The 20,465-nt window shown below is 42.7% G+C and overlaps 1 protein-coding gene across 3 annotated transcripts in view; it reads left to right on the top strand.

Annotated features, from left to right (window-relative positions):
* Positions 1-20,465, top strand: part of LOC105482474 (jumonji and AT-rich interaction domain containing 2) — a 280,037-nt gene that overhangs the window by 113,496 nt on the left and 146,076 nt on the right. For all 3 annotated transcript variants that reach the window (XM_011742588.3, XM_011742592.3, XM_071097587.1), the window contains one exon: positions 16,133-16,268. In XM_011742588.3, the coding sequence (XP_011740890.2) occupies positions 16,133-16,268 (136 nt within the window). Of the gene's footprint in view, positions 1-16,132; positions 16,269-20,465 lie in introns of those variants that run through there.

The following is a 20,465-nucleotide window of genomic DNA, read 5'->3' as shown; positions in this document are numbered from 1 at the left end:
TTTGTTTATGATGTGTTTGTGCTGGTGGTTTTTCTTGTGCTCTGCATTCTGACTCAGGAAGCCCATCTCCTTTTTCTATTTATGGTAATTACTAGAGAGCATTTTATTTTGGCGTGTGGGGCGTGTCCACTGTGTTTCTTTGTGTGCGCATGTATGTTAAAATTGGAAAGTGTTCTCTTTGAGGTCAGGGCTTTTGTAAGATGTTCTAAAAAGTTTGTCAAGCCCCAACTAGCTTTTAAAAAAATGTTGTTTGTGTACTATAACCTGTTTACTATTCTTATAAGCGTTTCTATCATCAACTTTAATGTTAGTAGGAAGAGAAACTGTTTCTCATCTTCATATATTGACTTTAATTAGTGATTAGTTTCTGGTGATGAGATATTGAATCAAAGATGGTCTGGTTTTTCCAATCTCTCCTTTCTGCTATTATTAAATAAATGAAGAATCACAACACAGTTTCCTGATACTGGTACTAACACAGTGTTTTTGTGTTGATGGTGGATAAGGACTGAGTTACCTCTGACTCAGAGATTCAGGGTTAATGAGATTTTCCTCATTGAGTTGGAGCAACAGAAGCTCTGAATGGATGATAGCTGATTGATTCTGTTTCTTAAAGCCAATAGCTGCTCATTTTATGTTTCAATGAATGAAAACTTGTGTCCACTGTAACCTTTTTACTTTTTCTGAGAATAGTGAATTCTCATTTTCAGAGAATTACTGTCAAGAAAAATGTGTATCAGGCCATTCCTTCTGTGTGCTGTTTAAACAGCTGGTTTCCTTAGTTACAAAGGTTTCCCTTCTTTCTCTCTAGAGTTAGTTACTAAGCTTTTAACACGTACCAGTCTTGATGTTAAGCAGTTGTTGGAATATACATTATTTTAATGCCATGAGGCTGATTTGGGAGGTGGCGGGACTGAATTCTAGAGCAGCCATTCTGAGTTTCTGAGATCTCTGGCACAGGCCATACCCAGACCAGTTAAGTCAATGTGAGGGTGAGGAAATCATTAGGTGGTTTCCAGGGCGGCCATGCCTGACCACTAGTGTTCTAGGAGTGTGCTCCCAGTGAGTGCTGCACAAGCTTGAACACAAACCACCAGCAGTGGCGATAAGAAGACTTGTTAGAAAGATAGGAATGTGGCCTTCCAGGAAATAGAATAAAGAATGTTTTAGGGAGAATCTTTGCTTCAGGAGCTCAAGGTTTATGGAAGAAGAAATTCAAACCACAGTGTGTAGGTATAGCAGCAGGGCGTGACTCACAGGTTAGTAAAATAAAAACTTTTCTGAGTGGGAATGATTTTCTGCAGTTTCCCTACAAGTCCTAGGGTTTACTCCTTTGGATGTTGCGCTGCTGTATACTGTCCCGGCAGCTTTTTTGACTGTACCTCCTGCCCTGATGTGACATCCAGAGGTTGCTTTTCTGGGCTCTTTCTGTATTCATTGACTGGAGAGAAAGTTCATTTCACTGCCACACACATCTTTCTGATTTGCAGCCGCCTGAAACCTGAACAGTCTTGGTGTTGCTCAGGAGAGTATCATGACTATATTTTTAGCTACCCGCGTGGGCAGGCCCTAGGCCAGTGTCACTTCACTCACTTGGCCTCTGCATTTTTCTTATTTGCATTGAAAGCCTAAATATAAATAAGGCTATCTGTGGTAGGGGTGGGGGTGTGTGTTAGAGAGAGGCAGGTGGGGTTGATGATAACCTCAGTGGGTATTAGAATTTCCTCACCAGCAGTGATGGATGGATTTCCTTTTTTCTTTTTCTTTTTTTTTCTTTGAGATGGAGTCTCACTCTGTCTACCAGGCTGGATTGCAGTGGTGCGATCTCTGCCTCCCGGGTTCGAGCAGTTCTCCTGTCGCAGCGTCCCGAGGAGCTGGGATTACAGGCACCTGCCACCACGCCTTGCTAAGTTTTGTATTTTTAGTGGAGACGGCATTTCACCTTCCAGGCCAGGTTGGTCTTGAACTCTTGACCTCAGGTGCTCTACCTGCCTCGGCCTCCCAAAGTGTTGGGATTATAGGCGTGATGAATTTCTACGTCCTCCCCTGTTACATTAGCAAAATCTCATCTCATGAGTTAGGGCTTGTGATGTCAGATGTAGATTTTCAGAGAATGGCTCGAGTAATTTCTCTTTCTATCCGAGACTCTTCTGTGTTAGTCATTCTTTATATTTTATACATTTCTGTTTTATTCCTTTATAGTATTTATTTTATTTTATTTTTTTATTTTATTTCATTTTTGAGACTAAGTCTCACTGTGTAGCCCAGGCTGAAGTGCAGTGGCACGATCTCTGTTCACAGCAACCTCTGCCTCCTGGGTCCTGGTTCAAGCAGTTCTCCTGCCTCAGCCTCTCAGTAGCTGGGATTACAGGCACATGACACCATGCCCAGCTAATTTCTGTATTTTTTTTATAGAGATGGGGTTTCACCGTGTTGGCCTGGCTGGTCTTCAACTCCTGACCTCGTGATCTGCCCACCTCCGCCTCCCAAAGTACAGGGATTACAGGAGTGAGCCACTGTGCCCGGCCTATTTATTGTATTTTTGTGAGACAGAGTCACACTCAGTCGCCCAAGCTGGAGTGCAGTGGCTCGATCATAGCTCACTGTAACCTCACAACTCCTGTGCTCAAGCAGTCTTCTCACCTCAGCCTCTGGAGTGGCTTGGACCACAAGAATGTGCCATCATGCCTAATTTTAAATTTTTAGCTAATTTAAAATTTTTGTTGTAGAGATGAGAGTCTCTTGCTCTATTGGCCAGGGTTGTCTTGGACTCCTGGGCTCAAGCAGTCTTCTTACCTTAGCCTCCCAATGTGTGAGAATTACAGACATGAGCCACTGCGCCCAACCTAGTCTTTATATTTTAAAGCGTCGTTTTCCCAAAGGTTCTGAAAACCTTGTTAGCCAAAAAAAGGCACAGCGGGGTCCGCCAGCCTTGACTTGGATTCACTCTTGACTTTTAAATCAATACGTAAAGGCTTTTGTTTTGTTTTGTTTTTTGTTGTTTTGCTCTTCAGTAAATTAGGGCACCTAAATTTAGATTGTGAGTTTCAATTAAAACCACCTAACTACATTCATGTCTCTAGACTGAACTGATACTTTCTCTAGGGTCTGTAACAGGTAACAGCACATTGAAAAATTCAGTGGAGGTGACTCTATTTACTGAGATGAAAACCTTTGGATGTATTGCTGTTTCATACACTCCACATCCAGTCTCTCAGCCTTCTCTTGGCCCAGTCTTGTTCCAGAATATAACCAGTTGTCAGTCTTTTGCACCAACCTGGTCACCTCTTGTACAGGTAACTGCCTCAGCCTCCCTTGTTTTTCCACACCACCGTCCCCCGTGATTTACCCTCAACACTGCAGTCAGTGCTCAAAGTCTGCTACTTCTTTGCTCCCAAGTCTCCAGTGGTTTCCCATGTAGAGCAAATTTGTTATTTTCCCCACTTCCTCCTCTGTCCTTTCACACACATCACCCGAAGTGTAAATGGTAAATTTCTACATACATCCACTTTGCTTATAACACATCTTTTGTTTCTTGTATGATTGCAAATTGTAAAGATAGGAAGAATTGTAACTTTGCTTCTTGATAGCCATATTTGCATTCCCTAGCAACTTTAACTTAAAATGAGGTTGTAGGTATGCCATGCCACCTTTTTTTGGGGGAGGGGGTGATCAGTCCTCATGGCTTTGGGTAAGCATGAATTTCTTCATGAAACCCCCAAACTGCCACATTATTCCAGTGTTATAGAGCTAAACATAACTGCAAGAAACCTCATTCTGCATAAAGGAAGAAATGTTGGAACTGGCTGGGATGCACGGACCAAAGAAAAGGTTCAGTTTTGTTTAGGTAGGTGAAACAATGGTGATTGTTGCAAAGTATTGTTAGAGATAGTTAAATCTTGTCTTTGGAGGGGGAGGAATTTTTTTTTTTTTTTTTTGAGACGGAGTCTGGATCTGTCTCCCAGGCTGGAGTGCAGTGGCGCGATCTCAGCTCACTGCAAACTCTGCCTTCTGAGTTCAAGTGATTCTCCTGCCCCAGCCTCCGGAGTAGCTGCAACTACACATGTACCAGCATGCCCCGCTAGTTTTTGTATTTTTAGTGGGTTTCACCATGTTGGCCAGGCTGGTCTTGAACTCTTGACCTCAGGTGATCTGTGTGCGCTGCCCCTCTCCCCTCCGCCCCCAGCCTCTCAAAGTGCTGGGATTACAGGCGTGAGCTGCCGTGCCAGGCCTGGAAGAGGAGCAATTTAACTTGTTGAAAATATATCAGTTTAAATGTTATTGAGGTCTTGTCCCAGGGTTACATAGGATCATGGATTCTTTGCAATACAGAATGAACAGCCAGCCTTAGGTCATTAAGTGAAACAGACATAGCTGGTAAATCAAGACTTGTTTATTTCTAGGTGCCAACACATTGGTATGAAAAAGAATTGAGAATGGACTTTTATTCTTGTCTCTTGAGAAAGGCAGCTCTGTTTACTGTAGCATTACTATTGAAGTCATGATTAGTATGCAGTTAGTAAACACTGGCATTTGTTTGGACGTGGGGTCTGAAGATGAGAGCTTTTGCCCCTAGGAGATTCTCATACCTTATCAATTAGGGATGTTGGTAGTTGTGTGGAAATTAAAGCCTGTAAGGGAAGTTAGACTGATGATAGGCCTTTATGGCTCTGCAAGGAAATTCAGAGGTTTCTTCTGCAGATTCTGGAGAGGCATGGAAAGGCTTCGGTAGGGGAAGTAGTGACACGGATGGAGTCATTGCAGCGTAGCTGTGTTTGTAGAGAAAGAACGTGGGATACATGGTTGAAATTGAGATTAGTTGGTGGTAGAGACATTTTAGATTTCTTCTCTTTGGAAAGAAATGAGATTTCTGTTTTAAATATGTATCCAAGGAGTTGAGAGACAGGCAAATGTCAACAATGAGAAAGAAAGTGCCAAGTCCAGTTTAGATTTCTAGACCAAAGCAGGCAGGAGGGTGGTGTGGAGAGGGTTGTGGTGGGGAGTGAGGAGATTGTCAAGAAGATGATTTAGTAGTCATCGGTATTTAGATTATGATTGGAGATAGGGGAGGTCAGAAGAATCAAACTTGAAGGTGGTGGGGGTGATGAAACAGCAGAAAAGATATTTTAGTGTGGCAGGAAATCCAGGGGAGAGTCCAGTTGCCAATAAAAAGTTTGCGTTCAATTTGGCAATTACAGTGTTTCTCATGGCAGTGAGAACAGTTTTCCTGGAAGACTAGGATGAAAGTTGAATACACTTGTATGTCTGGTGTTCGAACACCAGCACTTCTCACATGTAATCCCTGAACCAGCAGCATTAGCTACACCTGAGAGAATCTCAGCGAAAGGAGGCTGTGCACAGTGTGTGTTCACAAGCCCTGTGTTTCTGATGTCTGCTCAAGTTTGCCACCATTGCCTTAGACAATTTTTGTTTTACACATGAGCCACTGTAAGATTCACAGAATTTCAGAATTGGAATCCAGGCTTCTTTGTACCTCTCGCTCACTGTTCTCTTTCCACCTGCTACCTGTTTCCCTGTGTTGTGTCTTGGAATGGCTTTCAAGTGCCTGCTGTGTGCTGGACTCATTGCTATGTGGCAGGAACATAAAAGGCTTGTAAGACACAGACTAGTCAGGATGTGATCTGTACTACTTCACACCTCTGAACCTCAGTTTCAGAATTTAAAAATGTTTGTGTAATAAGTATGCTAGTTGTAAAATGTGGAAGAGAATATGTACAGGAAATGTGTGTGGCCTGTCGCTTGGTGGACATACGTTATTAGTGGGAAATGCTGTTTGGAGGGGAAATGGGCATCAGAATGGGTTCTGGAGACCCATACCTGTAATGAAAGGACGCCAAACCCAGGGTGGTGGTTAATTATTGGAAGGGCTGGAGGACACAGGAAGGGGTTAAGGCGTGAGACAACTTCACCTGTTTCTGGAAAAAATAAGGCAGTATGTCAGTTTATGTTAAGTCCAAGGACAGAGTTTATTTGTAGACTTTCTGTTAGTGTGGAAATTTGCATAAGATAGACAAAAATAAATGGGTGGTTTGTAATATAACATGACCAGAGATAACCAGTCTTGTGACAATATACGTATACTTCTGCTTATTTCCTTGCTGGGGTTAGGGTGGGGTAGTCAGTCAGGCACTGATCTCATAAAATGATCCCCCAGCAGTGCCCTGGGTCCTGGTGGAAGAAACAGCAGCCATCGCCCACAGGTCCATAATTCTAACCAGCTCTGTGAGTAAGGGGCAGCCGTGAATCAGATCAAGCTGGTTTGGGCCACCCTGTGGGTACTTGGAGACTGGCTGGTGGAGAGGACTGGCTTTTGTCTGGCCTTAATCCCGGAGGCTTTATTTTGTAGTGGTTTCTTTAGGAAAGGATTTGAAGGCATAGGAAAACAGTGTGTCTTCAAGGCTTTGCGGACAGACTTTACTTCATCTTCAGAATGTCATATACGTTTCCTGCAAAACCTCTAGAGGCCAGATGTGGCCCGCAGGATTGGAACCACTTCCAGCCAGGAGAGTTGTATGAGTGGATGTCTGCGCTTTGAATAGTTCTTGCCTGCTTTAGACTCGAATTTTCTTGTGAAAGGTTTCTTGTCTCCCACGGTTTTCTTGCTAAATGGAGTAACGCATAAGGCACATACTTTGAAGACTCAGGGATGTAGTAAAATGCACTATCGCATAACACACAATGTCAATTGAAACCCCTATCCAGTTGAACACAGATATGTCAGTGCTGTCCAAAAGAACGTCTTGTGATGAAGGAGGTCTTCTGTAGCTGTGCTGTCCATTGACAGGTGGGGGGGATTGTGGCCATTGAGTAACTGAAGTGTGACCAGCATGACTCAAGGAGCTTAATTTTAAATTTTAATTGAGTTAATTATAAGTACTTACGTGTGACTAGTGGCTACTATATTAGACGGTGCAGATTAGAATGTGGCATTTGGGGATTTTTTGGGCGTGTATTATAATGAACATTAAAAGGCATTAGTGATGAAAAGATCCGAATTTTAGAATTTCTTTTTAAATAAATTAATGTAAATTCCCAAGGAAATTCTAGTAACATAAATTCCCAAAATGAAGTCATGTAGTTGCACACTGGCCTTGGTGATGTTGAACTGTCTATTTATTTGATTTGATTTTTGAAGACACTGGCCAATCATTTATTTGTAATTTGATTTCCCCGCCACCACTCCTCCAATGAAGGTAAATTGACAATCCAGGTTTCTGTTAGATGCTGAAAGATAATCCTGCTGTAGATGTTGGGTCTTTTTTGATTACGCTGAAAAAGCAAACTGTCAGATCCAGCACCGCAGGAGGGTTTAATGCCGAGTTGCTTGGTTCTGGCTGCTCTGTTCCCTGACTGCACCCTTTAACTATGAACGTGTGGACGTCTTGCTGCCATGCTGCTGCCTTGACGACGGCGGATGTCTGACATGCTCAGACGCAAAAGAGCTGACTTGGCAGCTGCCCAGCAGATTTTTATAAAGGCTCAGTTGGTGGCCGGAGATTCAGCCTGTCAGAGTTGTGTTATGCAATAAATCGTTTTCAGCAGAAGTTCTTAATCCAATTTCAGCTGTAGCTTTTTTTTTTTTTTTAAATAGGCGGTAATCAAAGATAAGTACACATTATTTAATAGGAGTTTGGAAGAAGTAAAACTCTCCTTGCATAAGCATTTTTAGGCCGTTTACTTTAACCCGGGAAGCATGTCTGTCTGAAGAAATTTGCTGCTTGAAGTGCTTTTAATTTAAACCCTAGGCAAGGGAACATCATTCCCAAGTTCAGTAAATAAGTTTATTCTCTTAGGATGTTTCCTGGCCCCTTATTTCCATTTGTGAATGTTACCCAGGCTTCACCTCATTTGAATATTGACACACTGCTTTTTTCTGGAATTAATTGGAAATTATTAGTACTACTGTTACTTTGTTAAAAGGGAAGAAAAGGTTACTTTAGACAAAGTTGAATTTGTACCTTTCTCATTTTCCTTCATCACCCCCAACCCCGTTTTTGTTTATACTTAATCTGTGGCAAGAATCAGCGTTCCCTCCCAATTTTTTATGGTGCTTTCATTTTTCTCTCAAACTGTTGCTGGAACAGGTTTGGCATATCAGGCGGCTACAAGCTGTTTCAAGTAGGGTGATTTAACAGCAGGTATATGAGAAACACGTTCTGAAAATAAAAGGCATTCATGTACAGGGTTCCAGTCATTTATCCCTGAGAGGAGGAAATAGCTATCAATCCTTTCCTTGTCCATGGGCCTAGTTTTTTAGAATGTTTTTTTCATTTGCTATTCAGCTCTGTACAGCTGTTATTCATATCCACCACCCTTAATCCCATGATACGACATTCCACGTTGGTCCTTTGGGCATTGAAGTCAGGAATAGCACTTTTTTCTTTTTGAAAGTAGCCACCTCCCTCCACCTGTATTGCTCTGGCAAGGTGGCCGGGAATAGGATATATGCAGGGGGTTGGGGTTGGCAGCTCATCCAATTGCCTTGTCTTAGCATTTCTGTAAATTTTTATAAAGAGGCTGTGTGTTAGGAGATCTTCCTACCTGTGATCCTGAGTGCTCCTTTCCTTGCATCTCCCATGCCCCTGTCAATTCGAAGGCGATTTTTGCATTTCAGCGTTGGTTTTAGGTACTACAGGTTGTGAAGAGCTTTTGATGTCCTGTGCCCCTGCCCCGTGGAAGCAGGATTGGTTTTTGCAGCACCTTCCGTAACTGCGCCTAGGTTGCCACCTTCTGCCTCTTTATCACCAGGTTGTTATTTAAAACATTGGTGGCGGATCTGAATTCCAACTTTAGAACAGATGTGTGTCACACTTCCAGTCCTGCTATGTCTATGTTATATTTATTTGTTTTATAATATTTATTGTAGTAGCTTTATTTCTGTTTGGTGATATGGTTAAAAAAAAGTCTTTGTGTCATTGTAGGCTTTTTTTTGTTTGTTTTTAATTGATTCAGATCTCCTGGAAGGGGCCTGGTAGAGTTGGTTGACCCATGACCCAGTTTCCACGGGCTGTTTCCCTGTCATTATTACCAGTGCCCTTGATTTGGATAATAAATGACTTGACCACTCTACCTGTGATGCATAAGTGTTTTAGGTAGTTTGCCTGCAAGTGATAGGAAATTAACTATCTGCCATTTTTAAATAGATGTAATTGTCAGAAAATTGATTTTTATTTGATCAGAAATGTGTTTTCCTTTAACCCATGCTTTTTCATCTTTGTTTCCTTCTCCCAAATCAAGATGGCCTGAATTTGAAACCATAATAAAAAACCAAGGTATGAACAAATTGCATAACGACGGTTTGCCAATTCTAGACCACTAATAGAAAACTCCTACCCCTACTCCCACTTCTATCCCCACTACTACTAATAGTATTTTTTCATATATTATTTACATTAAGCCTCTAAAAACCAATAATTTTAATTTTGCTTTTACCTAGGAGTCATTATGAGTTACATATTTAACATTTCTGGCTACTAATACGTTTCTGAGTTTTGAAATTTTACTTCCTGATCTGGCATTTGCCATGGACTGACTACCAATGCCACATTTGTGTCAAGACACTGGAATTCATCTCTAAAAAATAACTAAAAGTTTCATGATTACTTCCTTTCTCCCATGCCTTTGAATCTAAAGGGAGAAAGTGGCAGTGTGGACCTTATACTCAAGGAAGGCTGAGCAGAGAAATCATGATTATTAAATGCAGGTGGTGCTGAGCTCAATGCCCAGCAGTGAGCCCCCAGGAGAAGTTTGCTGTTAGTACATTCATGATGGAGTTTTCAAGTCTTTCCAATCTTTCCAGGTGACTCCAAGTATCAGCCTCTGGGTGGCACCCATTCTGCGAGCTTTACTGACCTGGATGTCCCTGTTTTATTGTCCTAATGTACTTGAGTCCTCTTGAGATTTTCAGCGCCCATATGTTTGAAGAGTTGGCTATCACTGGAGAACAGCAGCCTATAAAGGCTTTTCCTTGGTGGGTGAGCCAACCAACCTTGACAGATTACAAGAACTCTTGGTGTAGTTAGATACTATATCAAAACAATCTAGTTTTTAAAAGTGTGGATCATGTACCTTCTTGTCTTGTAAAGCAGTTCATTAACCCGGTCTGAATACAACTTGATTATGGACACATAGCTTTCTGTCAGTGGCCTGTACAGGGTTTTAATTTTATGTTTGTTGTTTTTTGTCTTTCAAATGAGTAGAGGAGAGCCTCACAGGAAAATAAAATTGTATCACTGGGAGCTGTGCTTTTGGTTGGATTGGGTCCTTCATTTGGTTCTTGTTTCACGGTGGTGCAATACTTTTACTTGCTTCCTCCCCATCCCCGCAAAGAAACAGTCATCGTGGAGGGTATAGTTAACTGCAAGCTCATGAGATCCTGCCGTGTAATGAGACTGTGCATGGAAACAGAATTGTCTTCTTATGTGTTGGATTCCTTCTGGAGGATTATTCACATGTCTGAATGTATATTTAATTCTGGTTGTTGGGTTTTAAAGAGAAGTCATTCCAAGTTGAGTAACCAAAGGAGGAGGGTTTGAGAGACAGTGTCACATAAGGAGTGATGAAAGGAACTCGCAGTACTTAGTGCCATGCCCTTTTGGGTGTTTTCCCCTGTGCTCTTTGATCCCTGAAGAGGAGTCAGAGGAAGATTTCTCAGGGTGTATTTTTATAGACACCTGAATTCTGACAGTAATACTGGCCACACGAGATGGACGTTTGAAGCATTCGTCTTGGAGGTTTCATCTTTTCTGATGGAATATGGGCACAGGATGGGGTCCCATTTTGCAGAGCAGAGCTTCTGAAACTTGAGTGTGTATAGGAATCACCTGGGCATCAGTGCAGATTCTGAGCCCCTAGACCTGGAGGGGACCCAGGAGTCTACATTTCTAACAGGCTGCGGTTAAGGTACAGGTGGTCTGTGGGCCACAACTTGGAGTTCCAAGGCTGTGGAAGGATATGTTGGATCTCTAGCCTGGACGGTCAGCTGTGGAGAGTTGTTCCGTGGTGTTGTCTGATAAAAGGCATGTGATGCTGTCATGCGCTTACCTTCTGAGCTCTGGTATTGTATGTGTCTATTATAGAACTTGGAGCAGTGAGGGATTCTGTTCTCCTTTTTGCCTTTTAGTACAAAGATTCACAGTCCAGCTTAGAGAGAAACGTATCCTTCCATATCCTTGCAACACCAGTTCTGGCCCACAGACCACCTGTATCTTCACCACTTGGCATAATGCTTTTTACTAATTCTTGTAAAAAATATTATGAGCATATACAAGTTTGATTTCTCACCAATTGCTATTTTTGATAAGAAATTCTATTATTTTCAAAAGTGGCAATAATCCTGCAGTTTAAAAGGAGCCATCACTTTTCCGCTAAAGGGCGTAATCCTGTGTCCTCTATATTAAGCTGACCAGCAAACCAGAATGGATGGGGCGCTTGCTTTTGGGGGCCATTCCAGAGCGGGCCAAGAAGTCTCTCTATTTTTTGTGCTGCGCTGTCAAACCCTGACTGAATCCACCTGCTGGGGAGCCACGAGGCCTGAAGTGGTTTACAGAAGGCGAAGGGGATAATTTGGATTTTCAGACGGTGAGGTGCAAATGGGATATTAGTTGACTTAAACATATGATTGGGAATGAATTATTGGATTTAGAGGTGAGGCAAGAGCATCATGAGAGATTGCTGGAAATATAGGAGAAGGAGTCTGAACAGATGTGGTAAATAGGGTAGGAGAAGAGTAGCTGGAATAGTTGGTCAACATTTAGCAAAAGGGAGCGTGACAGAGTTGTTACGTATGTAAGACTATGTGGACATCTGGAATGGCACTTTTTCTTGCAGGGAACACTGCAAAGTGGCTGAGGGAGGAGTGTTAGCAGCCACTGTGGAAGAAGGATGTCTCCACTAGGACACCAGCCTCTGCTGAGAATCAGAGGTGTGGCTGAGCCCCTTGGGATTAGTCTCTGTGGGGAGTGTTTTATGAGGATAGCAGTGTGACTTCCGGCACTGGATGTTAGACACTGAGATTAGACACTGGCAGGGCAAGTAGGGGTAAATAAATGTCAGTGGGAACAGTGAGACTGAGCTTTGTTGAGTTTCTAATTGATTCCAGAAGTATTTATTCAGCTCTTACTATATCAGCATGTTTTGGGAGCTGGGATACAGTGGTGAACAAGAGAAATGATTTCCTTGCCCCATGGTTAAATGGCTAATTAAATAAGACAGCTATTGAGAAAGAAAGTGGAAAGGAAGCTCTGTACTGGATGTATGAGTTTGCTTGACCTCTGATGATAGAGATGTATTTTTTTTTTTTTTTTTTGAGACTTGCTGGAGTGCCCAGGCTGGAGTGTGTAGTGCCGCTGTCTCAGCCCACTGCAAGCTGGGCCTCCCGGGTTCAAGCCATTCTCCTGCCTCAGCCTCCCTAGTAGCTGGGACTATAGGTGCCCGCCACCACGCCCAGCTAATATTTTGTATTTTTGTTTGTTTGTTTTTTTGTTTGTTTTTAGTAGGGATTGGGGTTTCACCGTGTTAGCCAGGATGGTCTCGATCTCCTGACCTCGTGATCCGCTTACCTCAGCCTCCCAGTGCTAGGATTACAAGCGTGAGCGACCACGCCTGGCCATATCTGGGCTGTTTTTAAGAGCGTTCGGTACTGGTTGATCCTGAGTGAAGAATGATATAGCCAGAGCAGAGTTAGCATTAAACTGGAAGGCTATTTCTTCTGGCCTTCCTCTCCCGCATCTTGGATAGGTTGAGTGCAGGCACACCTTTGCTGTCTGCATCTGGGATTCTGCTAGAGGGGTATAAGGTTAGGATGATTCCCCATGACTCTACAATTGGGAAAGGCAGCTTAATTGGGACTATTTGGAATTATTACCTACTGGTCTATCTGTTGTGAACAGCACAGAGTCAACGCATCTGCTAGATTTGTGTCTTGCATCAGCATTGAGGGAGCAGGTGACAAGTCTCAACCAGCACTGTAGATTACAAAAGAACGCTTGTGTGTTGTGTGTGTTTTAAGTTTGAATTTTAATGTGTAGCATTTGAAACCCCATAATCTGTGTCATGGATTTGCTTCTCCTGTATTTAAAATACTTTCTAGGTGTAATGAAGCTGCTTATGTCAGTAACTGAACCTTAAATGCACTTCCTTTGCTGCAGTTTTCATCTCACATGGTTTATGTTTTAATTAGACATTAGTTATAGGGGAATAATTCTCTCAACTGGAGCCTGAAGTCAGGGTGAAGGCACCAGCCTGCACAGGATGCAATAAATCGCCATGGGAGTTTTACATTGAAAGCTATTTTGGGGCCTTATAATTTATAAACTGTGTATATGTAGGAAATAATAGTTTATCATCTCACATCATTGTTTGTTGTGGAGATTCGAACAATGAGAGTAGGAACCTGATGGTGATGAAGAGAATTCTGTCTGACAGCCTTTATGAATAGACTGAGGCTGTTGAAGAGGTGGATTTCAGCCTAATAAGCATTAACTCCTCCTGCAGTTAACACTATCATTCAGTTGCAGCTAATGTATTAGGAGAGCTTTCTTGCAAACCCAAGGGAGTTGCTGTAAAGATTAATTCAGCTACATCATGCTTTTCATGTGTTGTGGTGTCAAGCCAGGCGTTTTACTTAGGTTGGTTATTTGGGTTCCTGCATTTTTCTGGTTTTTAAGCATTTGATTGGGAGGGTCTCCAGTGACCTACACTCAGTAACAGGTTAGAAATTGTGTTTCTGTTGTTAGGTTGAGGCAAGGTTTACTGGGTTCTCTTAGCCTTCATGTCCGAACCCTGACCCCTACCCTGATCTGTGGATGTCTTGCTGTCTTGGGGAAAACAGTTCCTTCTTTTAGAGGCACTGCCCAGCAATCGGAAATCTCAGCCTGGCAGGCATCTGTGAGTGAAGGATGTCAAGGAGAAGGTGGAAATCCTAGTTCTCTTAGGCCTTTCTTCCTCTTGCTGTAGAAGATGGAGAATTACTCTCATTCTAGGAAATCCTTGAAGCTTAATGAAAGTGCAGCTTAAGTTATTTAGGGCTTAGAGTCTCTATGTGGTTGGATTTCTAAAACGAAGTTTGTATTTATGCAGAGTATAGGAATGTAAGTGCTGGAGGAGACCTCAGATCATCTAGACTTCTCATTGAATCCCATGAAAGTTTTCCCTGATCCTTCAGTGTTAGGGAGGAAAAACCAATTCTTTGGTATAAACCAGTAAAACAGCATCAGACTGCCCATGAGATATTTGGCCTTCTCCTTGAACAAAGGGAACCTGAATATCCAAAATACCCAAAATCATGATTTTACCTGGGATATTAATGTTTTTATTATAATAATAATTATTATTTTTAGACAGAGTTTTGCTCTGTCTCCCAGGCTGGAGTGCAGTGGCATGATCTCAGCTCAGTGCAACCTCCGCCTCCTGGGTTCAAGCAATTCTCCTGCCTCAGCCTCCCGAGTAGCTGGGACTACAGGTGTGCACCACCACTCCCAGCTAATTTTTGTAGTTTTTTAGTAGAGACAGGGTTTCACCATGTTGACCAGGATGGTCTCAATCTCTTGACCTTGTGCTCCGTCCGCCTTGGCACTCCCAAAGTGTTGGGATTGCAGGCGTCAGCCACTGCGCCTGGCCGTTTTTCTTATTCTTCTAAGGCCGAAAGTATCAGTGCTCAAATGCTTTCTTTCCTTTCCTTTCCTTTCCCTTTCCCTTTCCCTTTCCCTTTTCCCTTGTCTTGTCTTTTCCTTTTCCTTTCCTTTCCTTTTCTTTTCTTTTTTTTTTTTTTTTTGAGACTGAGTCTTGTTCTGTCACCCAGGCTGGAGTGCAGTGGCACGATCTCAGCTCACTGCCACCTTTCTGTCTAGGTTCAAGTAGTTCTCCTGCCTCAGCTTCCTAAATAGCTGGGATTACAGGTGCATGCCAACACGCCCGGCTAGTTTTTGTATTTTTAGTAGAGATAGGATTTCACCATGTTAGGCTAGTCTCGAACTGACCTCGTGATCTGCCCATCTCGGCCCCTAAAAGTGCTGGGATTACAGGCGTGAGTTATGGCGCCTGGCCTGCTTTCATTTCTAAAATGAACTTTTATAAAATGCTTAAGTCTTTGATGTAGGTGTGTGAATGTAAGTGCTTCTTAGATTAACAGTGTACGGATAGCTACAGAAGAGAACCTCTCAATATCCTTAGCCATGTGAATCATCATCTATTAATAAGAACTGTAATGACTTAATCTTGCTGGTTCTTTAAACATGTATCTCTTCCCATTTACCTTGCTTTAGTGACTGTTGTCAACCATGTCTGTCTTTCCACCTCTTGCTCTGCCTCAAGTCCCTGTATAATTTTTTCTTCCCTCTTTAGTGCTGTCTTTCTTTATATCTTTATGACTGGAATTGCTGGAATAGTCTCTGGGCTAGCTATTCGTTTTTGGTCATCTCTGCATTCATTCTGTTAATTCTTAAGAACTTGTATTTGATCTGGAGCAGCAGACATGAGGTTGCCAGTTTGAAATGAGGCCTTCAAGATCTGTCATTAATATGTACATTGCCTCCTTCTGCACTAATCTCTCCTTTTATTTGGGATTCTTTTACTTAAGTGGCCAATGTGGATGCAGTTCCACATCTTCTGACTGGACTGTAAATTTCTTGAGTGCACGGCACCTGTATCTGCTATATCCTTTGAACTCCCAAGGGAGACAGCAACATTTTTAAGAATTCCGTACATATTTGTATTGCAGTGTACGTTCTGGCATTGCTCACTTTATAAAACTCAAGTAAAATGATTCATTATCCTTCTAGTTGTGGGTATAACAACACCTTTTTCTGAACTTTGTCAGAAATATAAAACTATTACTAGTTGATGAACATATTTGGGTTTGGGACGTATAAAGAAGTGAGATGGTTGTGTGTTGCTTTCATTCTTTTTAACAGCCTGTGGTTTCACTTTTGTTCGAGGCCTATTCAGAAAGGTCATTGTCCCTTTACCTTAAGGGTGTAATTCTGACCTTCAGAACTGGGTCGTGGTCACACAGTACTTGTTTGGCAATTCCTTTACAATAAAGTTTATTTTGACTCTGAATACTGGCTTGCTTTCTATTCAGTAACTCATCTCTTTTCTTATGTTCCTCCAGGATGACAGTGATGGGATTCCGTGGTCAGAAGAACGGGTGGTACGTAAAGTCCTTTATTTGTCTCTGAAGGAGTTCAAGAATGCCCAGAAGAGGCAGCATGGGGAAGGCCTTGCTGGGAGCCTGAAAACTGTGAATGGTGAGTTGACTCTTGGAATAGCTCGTTGGAATGTGCGATATCTCTGGGCATGGACTTGGTTCTGAATTGGATGTGTTCTGGCAGCTTGTGCTTCCTAGTCTAGGCACCTAAGGGCAGTCTGTGGGCTTGGTGAATCCGCACTCCGGACATACTGTTGGGTTTATGGACTTATTTTTATGTTCCGCGTTATATAGTGGACGAAATACCTTAGTCTGTTCTGTAGGTCCTGTCTTGCTGGTTTTTCTATATGTATATGTCTTTCCACACTGGTATGTGAGCAGAACTCTTTGATGATCTTGCTGAAATGTGGAGTCTTTAGTTCTTGTTCCCGGGTTGTATAGGAAATAGCCTAAATCTTTCTGTCTACTGCTTTTCCTGCTCTCTGGCTCAACAGCTTTCTCATCCCTTCTTCCTTCCTTGCTGGGCAGGTTCCTGCAGTGGGACAGCTTTGCATACCTCTAGAAGTGTGCTTCTTCCTGTATGGTTATCACATGACTCCTTGATTCCTGAAAAGAAACTTGCTCCTGTCTGAGTTTGTTCTCATGTCTGTTTTGAACAGGGTTCGTAGGGTACAGATGAAGTCATCCAACAAAAAGTATCTGCGGACAAACATTTGCTTGTAGTTTACTATTTTATTTCAAGGGAATGCAGTGACATTCTGTAACCTTCTTGTGCACTTCTCAGGATTACAGTTAAAGTGAATGAATTGACCATGTTTTGGTTTATGCTTCCTTGGGGGCAGGGAGATGAGAAAGAGCAGGTTCTGTTCTTTTTTGAGAGCTGTGGCTCTGGTCTTAGGAGAGTCATCACACATGGGGTACTTGACAGTTTGTCAGGGTGCAGAAGGACAGGTTCCCCATGGCTTCCAGTTTTCCCCCACCACTTTAGTTGTAAGGTGAGTTGTCTGGCAGCCTCCTGTTGGAACTAGTGCTCACAGGCACTAGTGCACAACAGCACCTGTTTGCTGCTCTGTTTCTGTGGGGCCATGGCAGAATTTCCTGAGATGACGAACTCCACCATTCACCCTAGTTGTGCTGTCTCCTTCCACTGTTGCGTGACTTGAAACAAGAGGCTCTGTCCACCCTCCCGGGTTTTCTTTCTTATGGGTGACTTGCCTTTGGAGGTCAACCATTAAGGCCATAGTGGCTCAGTCATGTGTGCGTCCCTCAACAAATCTCAGCCAATATGTATGGGAAAGGCCTATTTTGAGTATTAACATTTGCAGAAACAAAATAAGTTGTGGAATCTATTGCCATAGCATCCAATTTAGACCCTCATAGCTGCTTTCCTAAAAGACACTCTGCCTTGTTATGTGGGTCTTCAGCAGATAGGAACCCTAGCCATTCGTTGCTTGTAATACAGCAAACTAAAAACCTTGTGTCCAGTTGGAGAACATTAGATGTTTTATATATATATATAGTTCGTGTTTATTGTCATTGATTCACGTTGAATGTAGCTTCTTGCTTGATTAAATGTGGGGGGTTGGGTATGACAGAGAATATCACTTAATCCTAGAGTTTAGACTGGAGCAATGACTGCTCTGCTGTTAGATTGTATGGTTGTGATGCTTTCACAGTACTGTTCAGGAGTGGTGTAATGCCCTAGTGTTTCTTGGAATTGCCAACAGTGGAAATAAAAACATCCATATTTTCTTAACTGGGCAACACCAGCTTTTAGAACAAGAGGTTAGCCAGATGTCCGGGATTTAATAAAGGTAGAATTTGAGTAAATAACAAAAACTAAAATTTGTCATTCCAGAAGCAACCAGTGCTGTCAGCCAGTTGGCCAAATGTACGTTTAGCTCTGGCATTGTCGAGGGCTTTATGATACTGGGGAGAAAATCTAAGTTGGCAAAGTTGCCCCCATTGGAATCACTGAAGTCTTTTTATTTATTCTGGCACCACCTTCATAAAGGAAGGTTAGTTTTTGTCATGGTGGCACATGCCTCTAGTCCCAGCTAGTCAAGAGGCTGAGATAGGAGGATCACTTGAACCCAGGAGGTCAAGGCTGAATTGAATTATGTTCACACCACTGTATTCCGGCCTGGGCAACAGAGCAAGACTTTCTCTTACAAAATCATTATTTTGAAGGCAGCCACCATGTTAAACAGAGTGTGCTTTCTTATTTTGGGGTGCTACTTGGAATCACAGGAAACCAGAATTGGTATCATGGGAAGAGCTCCTCTTCTGTAGGTGTTTTGGGAGCATGATCCAGGGAAAGCTCAAACAGTAGGGAGCAACCAAGACTTTTGGGCTGGTGAGGTTGGGAGTAGGGGTTGTTGTAACTGCAAGCTGTGTTGTGCATATGTATATATGGACATGTGTGTCTTTGTGTGTATATGCATGTATGTATATGCATGCTCTGCTGAAAAATCCCTTTAGTTTGAATGGATACTTTATCTATAGTCAGCCATCACTCATGTTCTATCCCATAGAAACACTTCCTAAATGTGAAATGAAACCAGAGGATAGGTTAGTGGGAGTGGAAGCAGGGTGTATTAGTTTGTTTTCATACTGCTGATAAAGACATACTGGAGATTGGGAAGAAAAAGAGGTTTAATTGGACTTACACTTCCACATGACTGGGGAGGCCTCAGAATCATGGAGGGAGGTGAAAGGCACCTCTTACATGGCGGCGGCAAGAGAAAATGAGGAAGAGGTAAAAGAGGAAACCCCTGATCAACCCATCAGGGTTGTGAGACTTATTCACTATCACGAGAATAGCACAGGAAAGGCCAGCCGTCATGATTCAATTCCCTCCTCCTGGGTCCCTCCCACAACATGTGGGAATTCTGGGAGATACAATTCAAGTTGAGATTTGGGTGGGGACACAGCCAAACCGTATCACAGGGGATGAACTATAATGGTGGTGGTTTTTTTGTGAGACAGAATCTCCCCGTCGCCCAGGCTGGAGTGTAATGGTGTGATCTCAGCTCACCGCAACCTCCACCTCCCTGGTTCAAGTGATTCTCCTGCCTCAGCCTCCCAAGTAGCTGGGGTTACAGGCATGCACCACCATGCCTGGCTAATTTTTTGTATCTTTAGTAGAGATGGGGTTTTACCATGTTGGCCAGGCTAGTCTCGAACTCCTGACCTTGTGATCTGCCTGCTCTGGCCTCCCGAAGTGTTGGGATTACAGGCGTGAGCCACCGCTCCTGAGCCAGGATGGATAAGTCCATGCAAGATGTATGTCCTCTCCTCTCCCCTCCCCTCTCCTTTCTTTTTTTGAGACGGAGTCTCGCTCTGTTGCCAGGCTGGAGTGCAGTGGTGCTATCTCTGCTCACTGCAACCTCTGCCTCCGGGTTCAAGTGATTTTCCTGCCCCAGCCTCCCGAGTAGCTGGGGTTACAGACATGCGCCACCATGCCCCGCTAATTTTTTTTTGTATTTTTAGTAGAGACGGGGTTTCACTGTGTTGACCAGGAGGGTCTCCATTCCCTTGATCCACCTGCCTCAGCCTCCCGTAGTGCTGGGATTACGGGGGTGAGCCACCCTGTCCGGCCCTCAATTTTTAATTTTTGTTTTTATTTGGTTAGTTCCCACCCCGTAAGATTGCTTTTCAAATATCAAAATTTGTCCACTGGTTCGTTCATTTTTAATTGTCACAGAAATTTGTCTGGTGGTAGAGTTTCACATTGTGCAGTCCAGAGCCATTGCTAGGAGGTGACATACGATGCTGTCCAAGCAAGTGTGAGAACATGTGCCTTAACCCCAGAGAGGGGTGGGTGGTGGTGAGAGCTTCTGCTTCTGTGTCCTCTTTCATGCTTTTGAGCTTGGGGACAGTGACATGCTTCTGAGAGCCCTGGTGCTTCCATCTATAAACTGAAAGACCCATCTACCTATGGGACCTTTATGACTGTTAGATGTAGTAGTGACTTTCTTAAAGTCAAACAGGTATTTACTTCATAGCAGCAGAATTGGAATTGCAGCTCAAGTCCTGTAAGTTTGAATCCAGTACTTTTTTGCAAGACAGAATGCATGGAAACTACATTGGATCTTTGCAACAGGAATATTGAAAAGATGTTTTGTTTTTTCCCGTTTCCAGTTTTAAACAGCATTGTTTCTGTATCTTTGATTATTGGAAAATATAATTGGATGATTGGAGGCTTTCCTGGGAAAAATCATTTGTTTTTACCATAATATTTAAAAATAACAGCAGAATGGATTTTATAGAATTTTTATCTAATTTGAGAATAAAA

The sequence above is a fragment of the Macaca nemestrina genome, chromosome 5, assembly GCF_043159975.1.
Source record: "Macaca nemestrina isolate mMacNem1 chromosome 5, mMacNem.hap1, whole genome shotgun sequence".
NCBI lineage: Eukaryota > Metazoa > Chordata > Mammalia > Primates > Cercopithecidae > Macaca > Macaca nemestrina.
This window is presented reverse-complemented; position numbering and strand designations above follow the sequence as displayed.